This window comes from Schistocerca piceifrons, chromosome 4 (assembly GCF_021461385.2).
Source record: "Schistocerca piceifrons isolate TAMUIC-IGC-003096 chromosome 4, iqSchPice1.1, whole genome shotgun sequence".
Taxonomy (NCBI): domain Eukaryota; kingdom Metazoa; phylum Arthropoda; class Insecta; order Orthoptera; family Acrididae; genus Schistocerca; species Schistocerca piceifrons.
Genome location: NC_060141.1, coordinates 500,423,429 through 500,444,196, shown reverse-complemented (window position 1 = coordinate 500,444,196; position 20,768 = coordinate 500,423,429). Strand labels below are relative to the sequence as shown.

General features: G+C 37.4%; 1 protein-coding gene across 3 annotated transcripts in view; it reads right to left on the bottom strand.

The window, feature by feature from the left end:
- Window positions 1-20,768, bottom strand: part of LOC124795501 (patj homolog) — a 489,093-nt gene that overhangs the window by 57,286 nt on the left and 411,039 nt on the right. For all 3 annotated transcript variants that reach the window (XM_047259561.1, XM_047259560.1, XM_047259562.1), the window contains 6 exons: window positions 19,229-19,387; window positions 9,825-9,998; window positions 7,843-8,062; window positions 3,910-4,001; window positions 3,304-3,513; window positions 779-994 (listed from right to left, as the gene is read on the bottom strand). In XM_047259561.1, the coding sequence (XP_047115517.1) occupies window positions 779-994; window positions 3,304-3,513; window positions 3,910-4,001; window positions 7,843-8,062; window positions 9,825-9,998; window positions 19,229-19,387 (1,071 nt within the window). The remainder of the gene's footprint in view (window positions 1-778; window positions 995-3,303; window positions 3,514-3,909; window positions 4,002-7,842; window positions 8,063-9,824; window positions 9,999-19,228; window positions 19,388-20,768) is intronic.

Sequence of the window (20,768 nt, the reverse complement as noted above, 5' to 3'; positions counted from 1 at the left end):
GTGTGTGTGTGTGTGTGTGTGTGTGTGTGTGTGTGTGGATGGATGTTGTCTCAATTACACAGAATGGTCTCGTTTTAGGCAGCAGCAACAGAAGCACAAGCTAAAAACTTCATGTGAAACCAGAGCTTAGAATGTGCTGCTGATCAAGGCAGCTAGATCGACAAAACTATACATATGAACTATCTGGCATGGTCTGAACAATGAAGTATTAAATAAAAATATTATAATTACTGCCATTTACGCATGACCAATGAATATGGACAATAGTATACAGAAAGACAACTACTCACCACCTGGAGGAAATACGGTACAAAGGGTAAGAACGCAAGCAATAAGTTTAATATTAGATCTTAGTATTAGAACTTCTATATGCTTTTGTATGGTGGTTATTTGAATATTTGATATCTTAAGCTCATAGCATATCTATACAATAAATTTACATTCTTAATGTTGCCACTGTTAGTACTCAAAATTATTAGAAGAATAGCAGATACACACTCTACAACAGAGTGTATGGCAGACATATATGTGGTGAATATATTCAAAACAAGCACAAGGAATCAGAGTTGTCCTCCCACCACCCCCTCCCTCCTTATAATGGCATGAAGAGGGCAGAAAGAAAAATGAAAAACTGGTAGATTGTTAATTATCACTAAATAAACCTTTAAATCCCAAACATATAGTAATTCCTATCATATTGAGTACATGTTACAGCACAATTACAGTTATACTTTTGATGATTTCACTCATGACATAAAAACATAAATTTTATACTTACTACAATTTCAACATCAGGACCCATTATCTTGGACCACTTGGCCTGAATAGCTGCCTCCACAGTTGGTTTCAATTCACCTATATAATTACTGTCAATCAGGAGCTCAACATCTTCTATATCAACAGCAGTATTTAATGCCTCTATTGGCTCCAGCACACAGGAATCTACTGTTGTATGAGACTCAGCTTCAACTTCAATTTCTGGTTCTTCTCCATCCTTCGGAAATAATAATATTTTACGATATAACTAATACTTACGAATACAAAACAATAATAAATCAACTCCATGCCATTTAAATTCTTTGATTTCTTCATATACATTAGTATCATAAATACAGGAAAAGTGAAATTTATTCCTAACAAAAATTTCTTCTTCCTTTTCTGAATTTGTTCACTGTGAATTCCTTTAATTTTTTTTTTCGTTTCTAATTGTCACAGGTATTTAGTGGGTGTTTTATGAATTGACAATATCTCCAATCTTCTTTATTATGTTCATGTATCAATCTGATACCGGAAATGCATAATGATTGTGTGTTTGGTTATGTTTATTTGGACAGATGGGTTAAGAAATAGTTATTACTTACATTAAATATGCAATAATTATATAGAAAATTAAAATCATGAAAGCCCAATTTAGTGCAGACATTGTTGATACATTGGCAGAATAAAACCAACAAATAAATATAAATGTTATTTCTTTGAAATACCAGTTTGTCTTATTCAGTCAGTCTCAGAATCTTCCAGAAATCATAAATGTTTAATGATAATTGCAAAAAGCAGGAATCAAATTACCGTATTACTCGAATCTAAGCCGCATTCGAATCTAAGCCGCACCTGAAAAATGAGACTCTAAATCAAGGAAAAAAATTTTTCCCGAATCTAAGCCGCACCAGAAATCTGAGATTCGAAATTCAAGGTGAGAGAAAAGTTTTAGGCCGCACCTCCAAATCGAAACAAAGTTGGTCCATTATAATATGAGACATAATTGAGGTCGAATGAATGATGATACAGCTACAATAATTTGGTTCGAGTCATAAGCTTAGCAGTTAAGCTTTACCAGGTAGCCATTGCTATGCGTCAGGCACTCTGTCTGTATTTATACGGGTTCCCTTCCTTTTTCACGTGCTTCGTCTGGTTTGAATTGATTACTTATTTTTCTTTGATCTGATAAGTGCCGTTCTCTTTGTTATAGGTGTTTACATCACTCTAAGCTGAAAATGCATTACTGTATTGTGCCATGCATTGTTTATTGCTTTCTGATAATGAGTGTTTACGGGCTGTCGCCGCTCGCCGTATGGCTTGCTTTTGTGCACGCTACCACCGCTTACAATTAAAAAAAAGAGGAATCGTCTCATTAGCGAAACAATGGCAAGAGACTGCTATTTGTAGATACTTACACAGCTGCTTTCTTTGATAATGATCAACAAGAATCAAATAATAGACTGTGTATGATAGAAGACGTTCTGAATGAGAGTTTAGCGAAAATTTTTCTCCGTTTGAAAATCTTTGCAGACGCCTCTTTTAGCACATTACATTCTGCACTGAAATTAGAGTCATCTTAGATTTAAAAATCTAGTCAATTGCTGTGCTTCATTTCTGACTGTATCACTATTAGGCATAAGAATAATACGAATATAAACATGACATGATATGTGTATTCTTCCGCGTTTGCTGTTGTCTCACTCTAGTTTCGTAGTTTATTAGGCAGACAGGATTTAAATAAGATAGCTGCAAACATGAAAGAATACATGACAAAATGTTTATATTCATATTATTCTTAAGGTGAAGAGAATACTGCATGTGATTCACAATTCATAAAAGTTCCTATTAGCAACCATCTCTTCTCACAGGTAGGAAAAAATTCAGGACATAGAGTTTCCCATATTGACAAACACCTAAACAGTCTTGCCAGTCGGATTTTCGTAGTACATTGAAATGCTGCTACATTCGAAGATGATCTATACGAAATTTGTATTTCCTTCGTTGGATAATGAATGAAAATGCAGTGGTTGAAACTCGGGGCGGAGAAAAAAGCTCGTCTCACACTTTTTTTTTATTCATTTACTGAGGCAGAGGTTTAGGTGCCAGTATTTATCTTTGTGCCTGCAAAGCATGCCTGTGTAGCTCTACATATATTCGACAGCAGAAGTTAGTTGTGGCGGCACCTACCAACATTTTTCATAACTTCCACTTACTTTGCACTCGATTCTAAGCCGCAGGCGGTTTTTTGGATTACAAAAACCGGAAAAAAAGTGCGGCTTAGATTCGAGTAAATACGGTAGTGATCTGCACAATGTCAGCCAGCAACTGCAACCAGTACACCTTGGTAATGACAAACAACATGTGGCAATATGTATGTGTGTACATAATTAATCCATTTTTCTTTATTAATTACTTTGGCAATTTCAAGAGTCAGAAACGCTCACTTTAAGTCACATAAAAATGAGACAATAAGTTATGCTGGCAGTACATTATGATCATTAACCTGCAAGTTTGTAAGGTGCACACAATACTGAAATAACTTACCGTGCTTACTGGGTACTGTGGCAGTGATGTGGCAGAAGGAGAGGATGGCGTTGGTGGTTTCAGTTCGCTATTTGCAATTGCTTGTTGCAACTGCTCAAATTTAGGACCCCTCAGGTACCTTTCAAGACAGAGTCTTACTGTCTGCCCTGTGTTACGAAGCATTTCAACTGCTTGGTGATTGTTGTAGCCCTGGAGTGATTTCCCATCAACCTGGAAGATTTTATGTTTGATGAATACAAGAGCTTTCAAAGAATTCCTCACCGTTATCAAAGCGAACGCTTTCCCTAATCAATACTGAACACATGTAATTACAAATGCTCAGCTTGACAAGAAGAAATACCACAAAAATCCTCTTATTTCAGTTTACAGAAAATATAGAAAGCCAGTTAGTTAATTACGCTCTGTCCTCCTTTTTCTTTTTACGCCACCTCTAGTTTTCAAAATGCTGCATGACAAATAAGACTCATATTCCCACTCCTATCGTGAGACAATAACATAGCATTGTTAATTAAAACATATATTTCAGATCAAATGTGTTAAGGTAATTTGAGCAGCTGATGAATTCAACTTGCTCTGAAATATAGCCAAGTGTAACAACTAACATACCTCAACAATTCTGTCATTTACTTGAATCTTCTTGCAGAGATCTGCTGCACTGCCTTCACTAATACTCTTCACAAATATTCCAGATAGTTCCTCTGAAATAGGAGCGAAAGTATAAAATGACATCAATACAAGGAAAATGCAAAACATTCTCACCAAAAATGAGCAGCTTATATAAATCTATAATGACTGTGATAGTAAAAATACAGCTAAATAACAGGCTGTGTATGGACACTTCACAAGGAAAACATTATTAGATATTATGGATACCTTTCAGCAATATGAGAAAAAGTCTTTTCAGATCTGTTTATCGTTGCACTGTATAAACAAGCCAGAACTGTGCACGACAGACAAACTGAATGAGGATGCACTGTTTTAAACAGATTTGTATGGGAGGCTACTTGGATTTGGAGGCTTCAATCTCCATCCTGTCATCCTTCATTACCATTACTTTAGGCCAGATGTCTCCAAACATTTTAGCCTAAGGGCCACACGGGCTCTTCCACCAAGTTCCAAGGATAATTGATTTAAAAACACCAGTTTATCAGCAAACACTGTGACTCAAAGATTAAATGATATTGCTGAAAATATATTAACTTATTTGTCTGAGAAAACTCGACACTTAAGAGTAGTTCTCTTTCACTCTGGATAAGTCAACAGGTGCTTCAAATACTGCACAAAGGAAAATCCAAGATGGAATAATGAATGTATTATGAAAAGGCCAGACTGCTACTCACCACATTGATGAGATGCTGAGTCACAGATAGGCACAACAAAAAGACAATCAAACAAGTAAGCTCTTGGCCAAAACGGCCTTCATCAGAATTAGCTCCCCCCCCCCCCCCCCCCCCACACACACACACACAAGTGCACAGTCTCTGGCTGCTGAGGTCAGACTAGAGCTTACTGACATTCGCAGCATTCACTGCACGAAGTTTTCAGAGCAGAAAATGCCATTCAGAAGATGAATATTCAGAAGTTGCTTCTGATAATTTCAAATATTTGTTTGTCCATGAGCTTCAAAATTTGTTGAAAAACAGACCTAACATTATTGTTAATTCAATTTGTAGTGTGTACAGCTACTGCCTTATGGACATCTTTAATAGATTTGTGTTGGTTAACAATGACAAATCAGAATTGAAATTCACAAACAGGTACGGCAAGGAAAAGGATTACCATGTGCTGGCAAAAACAAGATCATATAACATCCTTGTAGAGAATTTGCAACAACATTGCGGAAGCCTGAGCAGTGGAATGGATGACAATAATCATGGCATGAGGCACACTGTGATCAGTACAGCTGACTGAATACAGCAGTGTCAGAGCTTCTACTTTACAGAGCAGTAGTTTATAAGAGACTGCATGACTTAATGTTCCTTTACAGTGGCTGAAGAGACCAACCAGGTAAGAAAGTGGATTTTGAAATGGTTGTTGAAGACTGAAGAAATGAAACTAAAAAGACTCCTCATGTGAAACACTGTTCATTAAACGAGTCAGTTTCTTACACTTTCCTCAAGTCATTGTGTGAATCACTCGTTATGGGAGGTAGTTGATAAGTCAGGTTCAACTGCAATTAAAAAAAATATGTCGGGCTGGATATCATTCGGGCTGGATATCATGCATGTCTGACCTGTTACCTTGGGCTGTATTGTGTGTGTGTGTGTGTGTGTGTGTGTGTGTAAAATACTACAGCACATTCAATATACTTGTAAAAGTGATCTACTGTTGAAACTTCTACTACCACTACTGCTGCTGCTGCTGCTACCACCACCACCACCACCACCACCACCACCACCACCACTGTTATAATTTATAAAACAGTGGATGCCATAAGAAATGCCAGCCATAACTCCCACACTTGAAGATGTCAGTCTCTCTGTCTGATAAATGCAAATAGTGAAGTTGGCATATTGTTAATTTCTCTTCACTTGCTGTTCAAGATAACACTGCTCACTGGTCAAGTGGTGGTCATTACAAGTAACACTTTGTTTGAGTTTTAATGAGAAGATCATCCATGGCTTTGCAAGCCACTGTGAGAAAATTAGTGGCAACTTTTTTTTCTGTTGCTTTTCTTAACAGTTCACTAGTTTCATGGTAGTGTATGTAGACCTTATACACTAATACACAAGTACATTCTCTCATTTACATCTATTCTATCCCTTTGTCATTTGCTGTGAGGCTGCAGTGTTCTGGATACTGCAATAAATAGTGTAGGTAAATATTCTTTTAACTGTCCCAGTGCCAGTCCAAAGCCCACAACAAAAATAAAGCTGAGAAAAGACAAGCTTGTTGGCAGTACTCAGAAACCAGCAGGTGTGAGAGGCATGACAAAGAAGCACTTGATGCATGGCTGCCAAGTCTTACATGTAGCAGGCAAAGGCTTACATGTTAGGCCAATACTTCACTAGCTTCCCCAACCTCATCAACATGTTTGACAAAATCCACAAACCTATCATCCAGAACACCCTACTGCAACTTGTTAATGATCTCACACTGAAAAAATATCAATCCTTGTTGAGTGCCAACTTCAATCCTTTGTCTATGATTTATCATTCTTTATGCCACATCCTTATGCAACAAAACTGTCCATGCTTTACTGTCATGGAACACTATTATCCCTATGTCCTAAGAACCTCAAACTTACCAGACCCTTCTTCATAAATGTTAACAAACTATATGCCTGTGTACAATATAGAGAGATGCGCCATAAATTGTAAACCCCCTGGCTTAGTTCAGGTTCACTGACCACATATTAATGATAAAGTTCAAGACCAAGAGATCTAATACTTATCTTCCTGGGCACTCACCATCTTTCCTTAATATAAAATTCCTCACCTCTGATAGTTCCTGACACATGACTGCTCATATGAAACTGCCAACTACCAACAATACTTTTACATCAATAGCTGCTGACCGCATAAATAGTCTCATCATGATGCACCTGCAGTTATAACCAGTTCTCTTACCATTTCCCTTAAAATGAACATCCTGTTAGCCTTTCACAGTCAGACACTACTGCATTACTTTCCACATTGGGTCTAAATATTACATATCTCCCCCCCCCCCCTTCCCCCCACCAAAACCTCACACTTAGCCACACAAAACAGCTGAAAAGGAGTAAATGCTCACCTGACATTTAATGTCCTGTCAAAAGTGAGGTCATTTAAAGATGGAACAAAAGCTCAGATGGGGTCAAGGATGGGGGAGGAAATCAGCTGTGCCCTTTCAAAGCAACCATCCTGGCATTTGATAGGAGCAATTTAAAGAAATCACATAAAACCTTAGTCTGGATGGCCAGACATGGACTTGAACCATCATCCTCCTGAATGCAAGTCCAATTTGCTAACCACTGTGCCACCTTGCTTAGTAACTACCTTTCTGGATGAGGACCACTAACTCATACTCTCATAATCTGCCGCAGCTTTGACCAAAATGCTTGCAGCCTCTGAAAAAATAGAATTCTATTACCTGTTAACCCATGACATATTCTTGTGCATTCCCACTTCAACCCTTTGCCCTATACCACGCCTTCATGAAGACTACTACGTCTACCCATCACCTACTTCTAGACTGTTGCCATCCTATGTCTTTAAGGAGTCACACATATACTGTATAAACTTTGCTGCAAACGGTGCATGGAATTTTACATAGACATTATCACAAACATAATGTCTACCAGCATGAATGTCCATAGGCAAATTGTGAGTAATGAAATCCTTGCCCAACAGGACCTCATACTTCATCACAATGTGGTCAAATTCAACAGCTCACTGTTCTTTCAAAACATATGATATCTAATTCCTTTCCAGTGCAATGGATAAAGACAGTGTATCACACTTACATACATCAACATGTAATGCCTGTCATTCTGGTACCTAATGAGAAGGAAATCTCATAAAACAACATATACTCTTAGGTACTCTAGATGCAACTTACCTTTCTCACATACATATCCTGCTATTGTTATGCCAAGCCCATGGTAATCTTTTTTCAATTCAACACTGAATTTTTCCATCTCTGGCAGAGGAGTCTCAAGAGGCATCATATCCATAGTTAGGACAGGAAGAGATGTAGGACCCACCATCCTGGGAGGTATTGGAGCAGATCCAATTGGAACCGGATTTCGCACAACGTCTACAACAAGATTTGGCTCTGGCTGTAAGAAAAAGTGGAAGCAGACAATAAGTAAAATAAGATTACTGATTAGACAGTAAAAAAAGGGTGGGAGAAAAAGAAAAGAAAGCTTTATACATTGCCCTTGCATAATGAAGTGCAGTGAAATGAAATAGACTTAGATTAGTACCTTTAACAGTTAAGGAAGATTATCAACAGAATATTCTCATTCTCTCATCTTATGTAGAGCACCACAAGCTGTAATTTTTATGCCTTCCATCACTGCCTGTGCTGAACACATCCTCTGTTTCTTTAACAATGTGACAGTGTCTGACATTTACTCATTTCATTCACTTATGTACTCAAAAATTATGTATCAGTCACTGTAATTTGAAACCATGCAAGTATTAAAAGTCTTTTTCTAGTACCATTCTGCCATTAATAACCACTGAGCCACAGTGAGAGACAACTGTGTTAGCACAAGTTTCATGTCAGTAGTTGTGCATGAATGGTCAACATACTACACTATTGTGATAACAATAACATTTTGAGTGAGAAGAAATGGGAACAAGTTAACAATGAACGTGGTTAACACACAGCGAGCTGTTGCACTGTGTACTCTGCTATGAAGCACTCATTTAAAGAAGGAAAATTTAACAAATTTAAAGAATTAACTCAGTGCTTAGTTTCACAAGGTTACTCTTGAGACATGTCTACAATACTTTACAAAAATGTGTGTTCAAACCGATATAAACATTATAAAAATTAATTAAATAACAGAAAGTACTTCATCAATAAAATTAACAATACATCAAACTGAAGACAAACTTCTACTTATTGGTAACAGATCATCAGTAATTGCAGCATGTTTGAAGGACACACAAATTTAAAAAAATATAACTGAATTCAAAATTTATTTCATGTATTTGACAACTTGATCCTTTTGTTCCTGATTTAGCAATTAAAGACTGATGTTCACGTTAGTTTCAACTACTGATAATATTCAGTTACAGTTTTCATTTCCAACTGACATTTTAAAAGATATAGTTAGAGAAATTAACTTGTTTGGGCTTGTTGTGTGATTTGCAATCAATATGCCATTATTTTAAATTTTTCCCTTGGTGACTGGTAATAAAATATCACCCTATGCAACCAAAATAAACTTCACTGTGTAAACTAACTCTTTCACAAATTTCAAGACAATGTTTAATGAGTACATTTCAGTAAGTAGTCAAGTAAATTTCATGCTTTCGTCATTACAATGAAAAATTAACAAATTTTGTTTTCAAAATAACCACAAAAGCTCTGTTAAGATGCTCCTCAATTTCCTTCTCTGTAAAATTTTCATCACTGTTCAGTAATCACAGAGGCACACTCATGAGTTTTATTTTCTATAGCATCGAGTGGTTTTGTACATCCAAACACGTGTCACTTACTGAAAAAATGCTGAAAAATAAAATTCTGCCCACATGTTGTAAAAAAATATTTTACTAAAACACAACTTGGATATGGTGCTTCAAATCTGGAAGGAAAAAAAGAAACACTTACAATAGTGGATTATAAAATACAAATTTGAATTCCACAGGAATTAACAGTGTAAAACAAATGTTCCCGTGCAGTTCAATACAATTACTTATTTCTAAGTTGCCTTTTCTTCACAGAGTGTAACCTACACAAAGCTTGTTTCAAACCTGTTATAACTCCAACTCTCTAAGACACTGCACGCTCTAAGACAGATCAAAATTCCCACACAAGCAAAACTAATGGCAAACAAAACAAGCATCTCAATCAACCATGCAACTCACATGAAGTTCTAATTCGGAGCCTTGCTGGTACATGAAAGGATTATCATATGAGTCCAAAATGGGAGTCTGAGTATTGAATGTTTCTGGATATCCATTCTGCACAAGATGACGATCAAGCTCCTCTGGATCACCAAGGATCTTGGTTGGAACAATTGGTGCATGACTTCCCAAAGCCTGTGAAATAGCAATTTATGTTCTAAATTAAAGATCATGTACCTGCACAGTGCACTACAAATGTTTATTTCTTCACAGTGTCACTGACTAACTGATAAAAACAGAAATAGCAAAAATATATTTATTTCATACATTAGTGTTACATACATTTTCCAAGCAAATATTCAAATGCCAGCTTTAAATAATGGCATAATAGTACTCCTGTTGTAAAATTTCTTTGTGTTTCATCACATCATTACAATGTGAGAAGAATCCTCTGTTTAACTGTCCTGTTGAAATCCTTTGACAAATTTGTCTTAATTTCTTGAAAAGAATTTCTTTCCATTATCACGGTCCAGTTGCCCATAGCTTATTCCAGTTGCAAGAGAAGCAAAAAGAATGATCAGGTTTTAAAACATGATGATGACAATGACTTTACAGATGGAGCATAAGTTCAGATTGAACAATGATGGGAAATGTTATCATCCATGTCCTTCTCAAAGGAACTATCCAGGCAGTCTCCTCAAATGATTTAGGAAAGCCTAAAGCTGAATAACTAGACAAGAATTTGAACTGTGCTCCCTCTGCATGGGTGTCCCATGTTCTCACAACTGCACCAACTTGGTCAGTAATTCCCACAGAAGTTTTAGAAACTGTCACAATTAGTATAGTACTGAACAGTGAAAACACCTTCCGTGAACGCCAACCCATAGTTGAAATTAGTAAAGTTATTTTCCATTACCTTTGATAGAATAAAACTGTCCATACACTTCATTAACATGTATCTTCAAAAAAGTAATTTCTCTAAATTGTGAGTGCAGTTTTCCAAAAATTTGGTTGTTACACATTTTCTTCAGCAGGGAACTTGACATTAATGTATCATCCAACAGAAAAGTGATCTCCTACTCATTTTCTGTGCTACTGACAAAAGTTATATTATAAGGGGCATTCAAAAAGAAACAAGCCGGAGGCATAATTACAGAAACCAGTACCTGTATGTTAGAAGTATTGAATCTGGCTGTTGAGACACTTGTCCCACTGTGACACAAGACGGTGAATGGCTGCCTCATAAAATTCCCAGGGCTGTGGTGTTAACCAGTTCCGCATGTACAGCTGGACGTCATCATCCGAGGTGAATCGTTTGCCCCTCAGAGCCTTTTTAAGGGGACCAAAAGTGGTGTAATCACAGGGAGAGAGGACCGGACTGTATGGAGGGTGGCTGAGAACCTCCCATTTGAATTTCTGCAGGAGTGCCATGACTATGTTGGCCGTATAAGGCTTTGCATTGTTGTGGAGCAGAATGACCCCACAGGTGAGATTGCCTGGTCGTTTTGATTTGGTCGTTTGGTGAAGAGTGTCAATGTTTGTGAGTAACGCTGGGCATTCACTATTGTCCCATGCTGCAGGAAGTGAATCAGAAGGCGGCCATTTTGGTCAAAGAAGAATGAGTGGGAAAAGCGCCTCACAGCCAGGGTCAATACTTGTAACATACAGGAACTGGTTTCTGTAATTATCCCTCCGGCTTGTTTCTTTTTGAATGTCCCTTATATATTGGACAAGGTATTCATTCTGTCAGTTCTACTCATACCTATTCAAAGTTGGCGATTAGATCCTTGTGTCACACGTCAGGTCACTATGTCTCTTAATATTTCACTATGTCACTAATGCTCTTTTCACAGACTTACTGTGAAATATATTTACAACATATCCCTGCACCTAACATAATGTGTCCTTTTCTCTGAACACTAGTGTATTATGTTCAGCAATAGAGACAAAAAGCCCTACACTCTGAAACAGATTTAAACAGCCATTAGAAAATGTGTTTATCATAAAATCCTGCTTATAATATGCTCTACAAATGTGCAAATATTACACACTGATATTATTGGTCAATAATTCTTATAAACAATACTGACATGTCTACTTTCTTAACATGCCCACCCCCCCTCGTCTTTTTCCCAAGAATACGACAGTTGTCTGCATGGGTTTAATATGACACAGCAATAATAATACTGTGTCATTAAATCTCTAGTATTATTTTAAAATTAACCTAAAAAAAAAAAAAAAACACTCAACTTTCTTTTCTCTCTCTCTCTCTCTCTCTCTCTCTCTCTCTCTCTCTCACACTCTTTTTTTTTTATCAATCCATCGTGTTCTTTATGTGGTGTACGCATTACACTTAGCAGCATTTCTTTCTAAATCACTGGTCCCCATAAACTGTGGAAGTGGAATTCTTTTGGTGGAGGGTCTAATAAATTTTATAAAGTCTTTGTGAGTGTGCATGCTTCTAAATTTTCAGTGTCTGTTAAACCATCATTCAGTGAAAACATGATTCCTGAATGTAGCCCTGCAACAGATGTGGCTAGTTGTAATGTGATAAAAATTGACTACATATGTCAATCTTAATCGGGCAGGTAGGTTAGAAAATTTAAAAAGGGAAATGGATATGTTACAGTTAGATATAGTGGGAATTACGGAAGTTCAGTGGCAGGAGGAACAAGACTTCTGGTCAGGTGAATACAGGGTTATAAACACAAAATCAAATAGGGGTAATGCAGGAGTAGGTTTAATAATGAACAGGAAAATAGGAACGAGGGTAAGATACTACAAACAGCATAGTGAGAGCATTATTGTGGCCAAGACAGATACGAAGCCCACCCCTACCACAGTAGTACAAGTTTATATGCCAACTAGCTCCACATATGACGAAGAAATTGATGAAATGTATGATGAGATAAAAGGAAGTATTCAGATAGTGAAGGGAGACGAAAATTTAATAGTCACGGGTGACTGGAATTCGACAGTAGGAAAAGGGAGAGAAGAAAATGCAGTAGGTGAATATGGGTTGGGGGGAAGAAATGAAAGAGGAAGCTGCCTGGCAGAATTTTGCACAGACCATAACTTAATCATAGCTAACACTTGGTTCAAGAATCATAAAAGAAGGTTGTATACATGGAAGAAGCCTGGAGATACTGACAGGTTTCAGATAGATTATATAATGGTAAGACAGAGATATAGGAAACAGGTTTTAAATTGTAAGACATTTCCAGGGGCAGATGTGGACTCTGACCACAATCTATTGGTTATTAACTGTAGATTAAAACTGAAGAAACTGCAAAAAGGTGGGAACCTGAGGAGATGGGACCTGGATAAACTGAAAGAACCAGAGGTTGTATGGTGCTTCAGGGAGAGCATTAGGGAACGATTGACAAGAATGGGGGAAAGAAATACAGTAGAAGAAGAATGGGTAGCTTTGAGAGACGAAATACTGAAGGTAGCAGAGGATCAAGTAGGTAAAAAGATTAGGGCTAGTAGAAATCCTTGGGTAACAGAAGAAATATTGAATTTAATTGATGAAAGGAGAAAATATAAAAATGCAGTAAATGAAGCAGGCAAAAAGGAATACAAACGTCTCAAAAATTAGATTGACAGGAAGTGCAAAATGGCTAAGCCGGGATGGCTAGAGGACAAATGTAAGGATGTAGAGGCACATATCACTAGGGCTAAGATAGCTACTGCCTACAGGAAAATTAAAGAGACCTTTGGAGAAGAGAGAACCACTTGTATGAATATCAAAGAGCTCAGATGGAAACCCAGTTCTAAGCAAAGAAGGGAAAGCAGAAAGGTGGAAGGAGTATATAGAGCGTCTATACAAGGGCGATGTTCTTGAGGATAATATTATAGAAATGGAAGAGGATGTAGATGAAGATGAAATAGGAGATATGATACTGCGTATAGAGTTTGATAGAGCACTGAAAGAGCTAAGTCGAAACAAGACCCCAGGTGTAGACAACATTCCATTAGAACTACTGACAGCCTTGGGAGAGCCAGGCCGAACAAAATTGTGCCATCTGGTGAGTAAGATGTATGAGACAGGCGAAATACCCTCAGACTTCAAGAAGAATATAATAATTCCAATCCCAAAGAAAGCAGGTGTTGACAGATGTGAAAATTACCGAACTATCAGTTTAATAAGCCATGAAGACGACCTCGGGGAGGATCAGTTTGGATTCCGTAGAAATGTTGGAACATGTGAGGCAATACTGACCCTACGACTTATCTTAGAAAATAGATTAAGGAAAGGCAAACCTATGTTTCTAGCATTTGTAGACTTAGAGAAAGCTTTTGAAATTGTTGACTGGAATAGTCTCTTTCAAATTCTGAAGGTGGCAGGGGTAAAATACAGGGAGTGAAAGGCTATTTACAATTCATACAGAAGCCAGATGGCAGTTATAAGGGTTGAGGGGCACAAAAGGGAAGCAGTGGTTGGGAAGGGAGTGAGACAGGGTTGTAGCCTATCCCCAATGTTATTCAATCTGTATATTGTGTAAGCAGTAAAGCAAGCAAAAGAAAAATTCAGAGTTGGAATTAAAATCCATGGAGAAGAAATAAAACCTTTGAGGTTCGCCGATGACGTGGTAATTCTGTCAGAGACAGCAACGGACTTGGAAGAGCAGTTGAACGGAATGGACAGTATCTTGAAAGGAGGATATAATATGAACATCAACAAAAGCAAAACGAGGATAATGGAATGTAGTCGAATTAAGTTGGGTGATGCTGAGGGAATTAGATTAGGAAATGAGACACTTAAAGTAGTAAAGGAGTTTTGCTATTTGGGGAGCAAAGTAACTGATGATGGTAGAAGTAGAGAGGATATAAAATGTAGACTGGCAATGGCAAGGAAAGCGTTTCTGAAGAAGAGAAATTTGTTAACATCGAGTGTAGATTTAAGTGTCAGGAAGTCGTTTCTGAAAGTATTTGTATGGAGTGTAGCCATGTATGGAAGTGAAACATGGAGATAAATAGTTTAGATAAGAAGAGAATAGAAGCTTTCGAAATGTGGTGTTACAGAAGAATGCTGACGATTAGATGGGTAGATAACTAATGAGGAGGTATTGAAAATTATTGGAGAGAAGAGAAATTTGTGGCACAACTTGACTAGAAGAAGGGATCAGTTAGTAGGGCATGTTCTGAGGCATCAAGGGATCACCAATTTAGTATTGGAGGGCAGCGTGGAGGGTAAAAATCGTAGAGGGAGACCAAGAGATGAATACACTAAACAGATTCAGAAGGATGGACATTCAAACTGAAACCTGTATCTCCTGGAAGTTATGGAGTGTCAAGACAGAAAAAGAAGTGATTCATGAGAAATTATTGTGGCATTATAAAGAAGTAGCTGAAATGATTAGGTAAAACCTAGGAAATCTCTGTGATGATTACATGGTAGCCAAATTGATATGTTTACAAAGTAGCTCCGTGGAGGGTTTGGGGCTGAATCTTGGATTGCATGGTAATGTAGGGCACACATATTCATTGTCAAAGTTCTAGTTGAGCACATCTGAACACCACAAGAGAGGATCAATGTATCATGTACCATGTTCACCATGACCCATTCACATCACTGTCTGCCATCATAGAACAAATAATGGACTCTCTGCAACATTCTGTATCATCCTGCAACATCTGTAAGAGACCAGCAACAGGCAGACTTGGGAATTACCATACCATGCATTGGCTTCCACTGAAAACAGAACACAAATGGTTGCCTTTAGAGTGGTGCCATGAGTGGGAAGCATGAACAGCTGATGAATAGTGTCACACTGGGTTCAAAGATGAATCTCAATTCTACACTATCCTGGATGACCACCGTCACAGAATGCGGCAATGCCCTGGGGAGAGGTCCCAACTTCCATTGTTTTGGAAAGGCACAGCAGTGTAACACCAGGGGTCATCATGTGAGGAGCCATCGCCTGAGACTTCAGGTCACGGCTGGTAGTGATTGAGGGAACTCTGATGGCACAGTGGTACATTAAACACGTCTTGTATTCTCACGCGACAGTATCGTGGTGCCATTTTTCAACAGGGCACTGCTCATCCACAGATGGTACTTGTCCCTATGAAATGTCTGCATGATGTTGAGGCATTCCTGTCGTTAGCAAGATCCTCAGATCTGTCCTTGATAGACATGTGTGGGACCAGATTGGGCATCAACTCAGTCTTAATGCCAGTTGCCACAGCTGTGAGCGAGCTTGTCTCAGACGAAGACGCACTTCACGAACGAATCAGTGCATGCATTGAGACTAGAGGGAGTGCAATTTAATACTGATTAGTGGGTTCACATTGCCAAATTATTTGTAACTTTCACTTGATTTTGTAATCAGTGCAATATCATATCACATACCCTTTCAGCTCATGAAGTTTCATTTAGTTTCCTCCTCCTCCTCCTCCTCAGAGTGCTTCACTTTTTTTGTCATGTAGTGTATTATTAACAAATACATGAATGGCAGAAATCTTCCCCTTGAATGAAAGAAGGTAATTACATCCTCTGTGTTTAAGAATGAGAGGAGAAAGGAGTGTAGAAATTATAGAGGTGTAAGTGTGACATGTTCAATGGCTATGCTTTATGGAATAATGTTAAGAAACAAGATAAAAAAACATTTTAAAGAATCAGCACACTAAAATAGGCTCAATGTCAACTGGTTATGTTAGATGGTATTTTCATACTTACACAAAGGAAAACTAGATTTAGAGAGTAGAATGACAAACCAGTCCAAGTTGCAAATTTTCACTTTTTATTCATTCGATGACTAATTTTGGGCCAAGGCCCACTTTCAAATCATCACAACAAAGTCAAAAATGGCATTTCCAAAGACATAAAAAATGCAGAATGAACATTTATTGTACATTTATGACATTTTCGACTATCTTGATGATTTGAAAATGGTTCTCGGTCCAAAACTAGTCATCAAATGGATAAAAAGCATTCTTCTGATTAATAGAAGTTGCTGACCCAAGCTATTCCAGCATCCTGGAAGTTTGTTGGATCTAGAGAATTTAACATTAACAGACTGAGAAAATGTATGTAACACACTGCTATTATTTAAGATGTAGCTGAAAATGTGGAAACAGCTGTGCGTTAATACTATACATTAATGTAGTTAGAGCCTTACTGTGTGGAGGCACCAGCTCTGTGAAAGTGAGTAACATGTAATGAATGGAATTACAAATTAGCAATGACCTACAGCAGGGTTGTCCCTTAGCTCCTCTGTTGTTTGAAATATATCAGGAAGAAGTATTAATGACAAGTGAAGTAAAGGTATTCTGATGGGAGTGTCAGCAGGTGGTGGCAAACAATACTCTCTCCTATTCACTAATGACCAGATGATAATTGCAAAAGATAGTGACAATTCTTGCAACCAAGGTGAGGGAGCTCTTTGAAGAACACGACAAGTGGGGTTTAAAAATGGATACAGTACATGATAGCGGGTTGTGATGAACAGCACAATTTGAATACAGCAAATTTTAGAATTAAATGTTGTTTTTGTTCTAAATATCTCTCCCTATCAATGGAAGGAGCATTGAAGAGATTTAAAACATGCACATAAATGAAGGTTATAGTTATGCAAGCTTTTGGAGCCAATGGCTCCTTCTTCCAACAGAAGGGCTGAAAGGGAAGGAAGAGGGCTGAAGGAAAAGGACTGGAGGTGTTTAGGAAAAGGGGTAGATTTCGGAAAAGTCACCCAGAACCGTGGGTCAGGGAAGAGTTACTGGACGGGATGAGAAGGAAATTTAAGTGTTAGGAAGTCTTTATGAAGATGTATTTCTCTGGAGTAACCCACAAGTTACAGGCAACTCAGGCATGAGGAGAACAGAAGCTTTTGAAATGTGATGCTATAGAAGAATGCTGATGATTAGATGCGTAGATCACATAACAAATTAAGAGGTTCTTGAGAAGGAAAATCTTTCCTTTTCATCCCATCCTGTAAGTCTCTCCTGACTCACAGTTCTGGGTGACTTTTCCAAAATGTACACCTTTTCCTAAACCTCTCCAATTCTTTTCCTTCAGCCCTCTTCCATCCCATTCAACCCTTCTGCTGGAGGAAGGAGCCACTGGCTCCAAAACTTGCACAAGTACAAATTTCCTTTTTTGTGCACGTTCTGCTACCATTTGGTGAGTAGACTTTTTATCCATCCAATTAAATTATATTGTTAAAAATTGAATATTTTCATTGTTATAAAAAGATTATACATAATGCTATAGTGGACAATAGTAGCGCCATTTATTTTGGCACTTCATCTGAGTCAGAAGCCCAAGAAATGAGGAGAGAGAAAAAGATCTACTACTTTTCAGGGAAATGTATTACAGGAGACAATGAAGAGTTCAGAAAAATTATGTAAGTGGAAGGGAACAAAGTGGAATCTTTTGAGAGGAAGAGGTTATTATGATATGATCATATAGAACCAACTGAAGATGATAGAAGTGGAAGTAAGACGTGGAGGTGAGTGCCAGAAGGAAAGAGTAAATAAATTCAATCCCATAGAAGAAGTTTGACAGAAGTCATGGAAGCTGCAGACTCTATAAATCTCGGGGAGGGGGGGTACATTGATAAGAATGTAAACAATGGAGGTTGAAAAGTGAGAAACAACATTAGCTGTAAACAATTCACAAATATGTATATATAATTAGGAGCTTATTGCTTGGTTTGCCTGCTACTAATGAGCCATGGACTACAGTTATTTCTTCAATGAAGCACTCTGAACCAAAAATACACATATTGTCGGGTAAGATATCTTGTGTTTCAAAATTTCAGATTTGGAACTAGTACGACAATAACTATATTGAGTTCGAACGAATGCGAGTATTATTAATATTATTTTTGTACAGACATCTATTTTGGTACGCCATCTGGGATCTATGGCTGAACATTATTTAATCTTATTTCCATGGATTTCTGTTTACAGTAAAGATCTAAACTGCAGTGAATTTTTCTGTTTGTTTGCTGAATTGATCTAATAACCCTAGGTTATCCCCCTTCCTCCCTCTTACAAAAGAAGATGATTTTCACAAACTAAACTCAAATCTTGCCCTGCCACATAGACAGGCATATCAATTCAGTAAAAATTTGAAAAGAGGTGGAACATGTAATGGATACTGGTAAGTAGCAAGTACACCCAGAGCCATTTGCTATCAAACCTCAAAACTATTTTGCCATTTAGAGTGAAACGAATGAGTAGACTTCCCACCTCCATCCTGCAGTTCAGATTTTGGATATACTCTTGACTGACTGACTATTTAGTATGACTGAATGTAATTAATAAATATTAAATTTATACAGCTTTTGTTAGTATACATTGCAAATATACTTATTTGAAAATGTAAGGAACAATGTTTGGTTGTAAGCTATCTTGGCAATAACAACTGCTTGATACAGAAGATAGCTGAAAGCAGGGGAAGAGGCACGAGCACATACTTGATAATCAGGAGAGGTGGGTTCAACAGGGCGGGCAACCACAAGGCGAACATGACTGCCTGACTGCCTGAGAACTGCAGCCACTTGCTCAGAGCCCATTCCACGGAGGTTGACATCACCAATTTGCAGAATATGGTCTCCACTCTGCAACCGATTATCCTGTAAAAGACAAAACAACATTTAATACTCAAACAAAAGCAAGTGTAAAATTATACCTATCAATCACAAAAATCTATTATTAGTTGTAATGTTTCCTATATTTATTTATCTATTTTACCTCAGAGTTTAGCATTAAGCTCCTCGTATAAGAATCCAAGGACATGAAAGGAAAGCCATAAGAGAGAAGGATGTGAGATACAGTTGTAACCTGCCATAAATGTTATTCAATCTGTACACTGAGCAAGCTGTGAAGGAAACCAAGGAGAAATTTGGAATGTGAATTTAAGTTCATGGAGAAGAAATGAATATATATATATATATATATATATATATATATATATATATATATATATATATATATATATAATTTTCTGGTAATTCTGTCAGAGATGACAAAGAGCTTGGAAGAGCTGATGGCTGGATTGGGTACTGACTTGAAAATAAATTATGAGATAATAACCACAAAAGTAAAACAAGAGTAATGGAATGTAATCTAATTAAATTAGACAATGTTGAGGGAATTACATAAGGAAATGAGATACTAAAAGTGGTACATGAGTTTTGATGTTTAAGCAACAAAGTAATTGATGATGGAATAAGTAGGGAAGACGTAAAGTGCATACTGGCAACAGCAAGAAAAACATTTTTGAAACAGAGTAATCTGTTAACATCTAATATAAATTTAAGTGTAAGGAAGTCTTTATGAAGCTGTATTTCTCTGGAGTGACCCACAAGTGATAAGCAACTCAGGCACGAGGAGAACAGAAGCTTTTGAAATGTGATGCTATAGAAGAATGTTGATGATTAGATGGGTAGATCAATAACTAATTAAGAGTTTCTCAATCAAATTGGGGAGAAATGACATTTATGGCACAGTTTGACTAAAAGATTGATAGGACACATCCAGAGGCATGAATGAATTTTCAGTTTCATAATGACTGAAGTATACGTCTTGTTTCTTCATTTAATATTGATTTTTGAAATTTTATAAGTTGTCTATCATGAGATAAATCACTTCCATTTTAAAGCAAATGTTAATTAAGGTTTTTCAGTATTTTTGTGATTCTCTGCTGTAAGTCAAACAAACCTGTGCCTATGACTACATGTGCCAACCGTCTTTGCACATGTTCAAAATCCTCTGTTACTCCTGCTCAGCATTGGTCCCACACATGCAACATTCTAAAATGGGATGCAAAACTGATTCATAAGCAATCTCCTTTATTTATACAGCATCCTGCCAATGAACCAAAGTATGTCATGTGCTTTACTCAAAACTGAGCCTATGTGATCCTTCCATTTCATATCCTTACAAGTGTTACCCCTCCCAGTCCACTCATCCATGTCGTCATTGCACCACTTCCCAACCTACAGCCAAAACGAA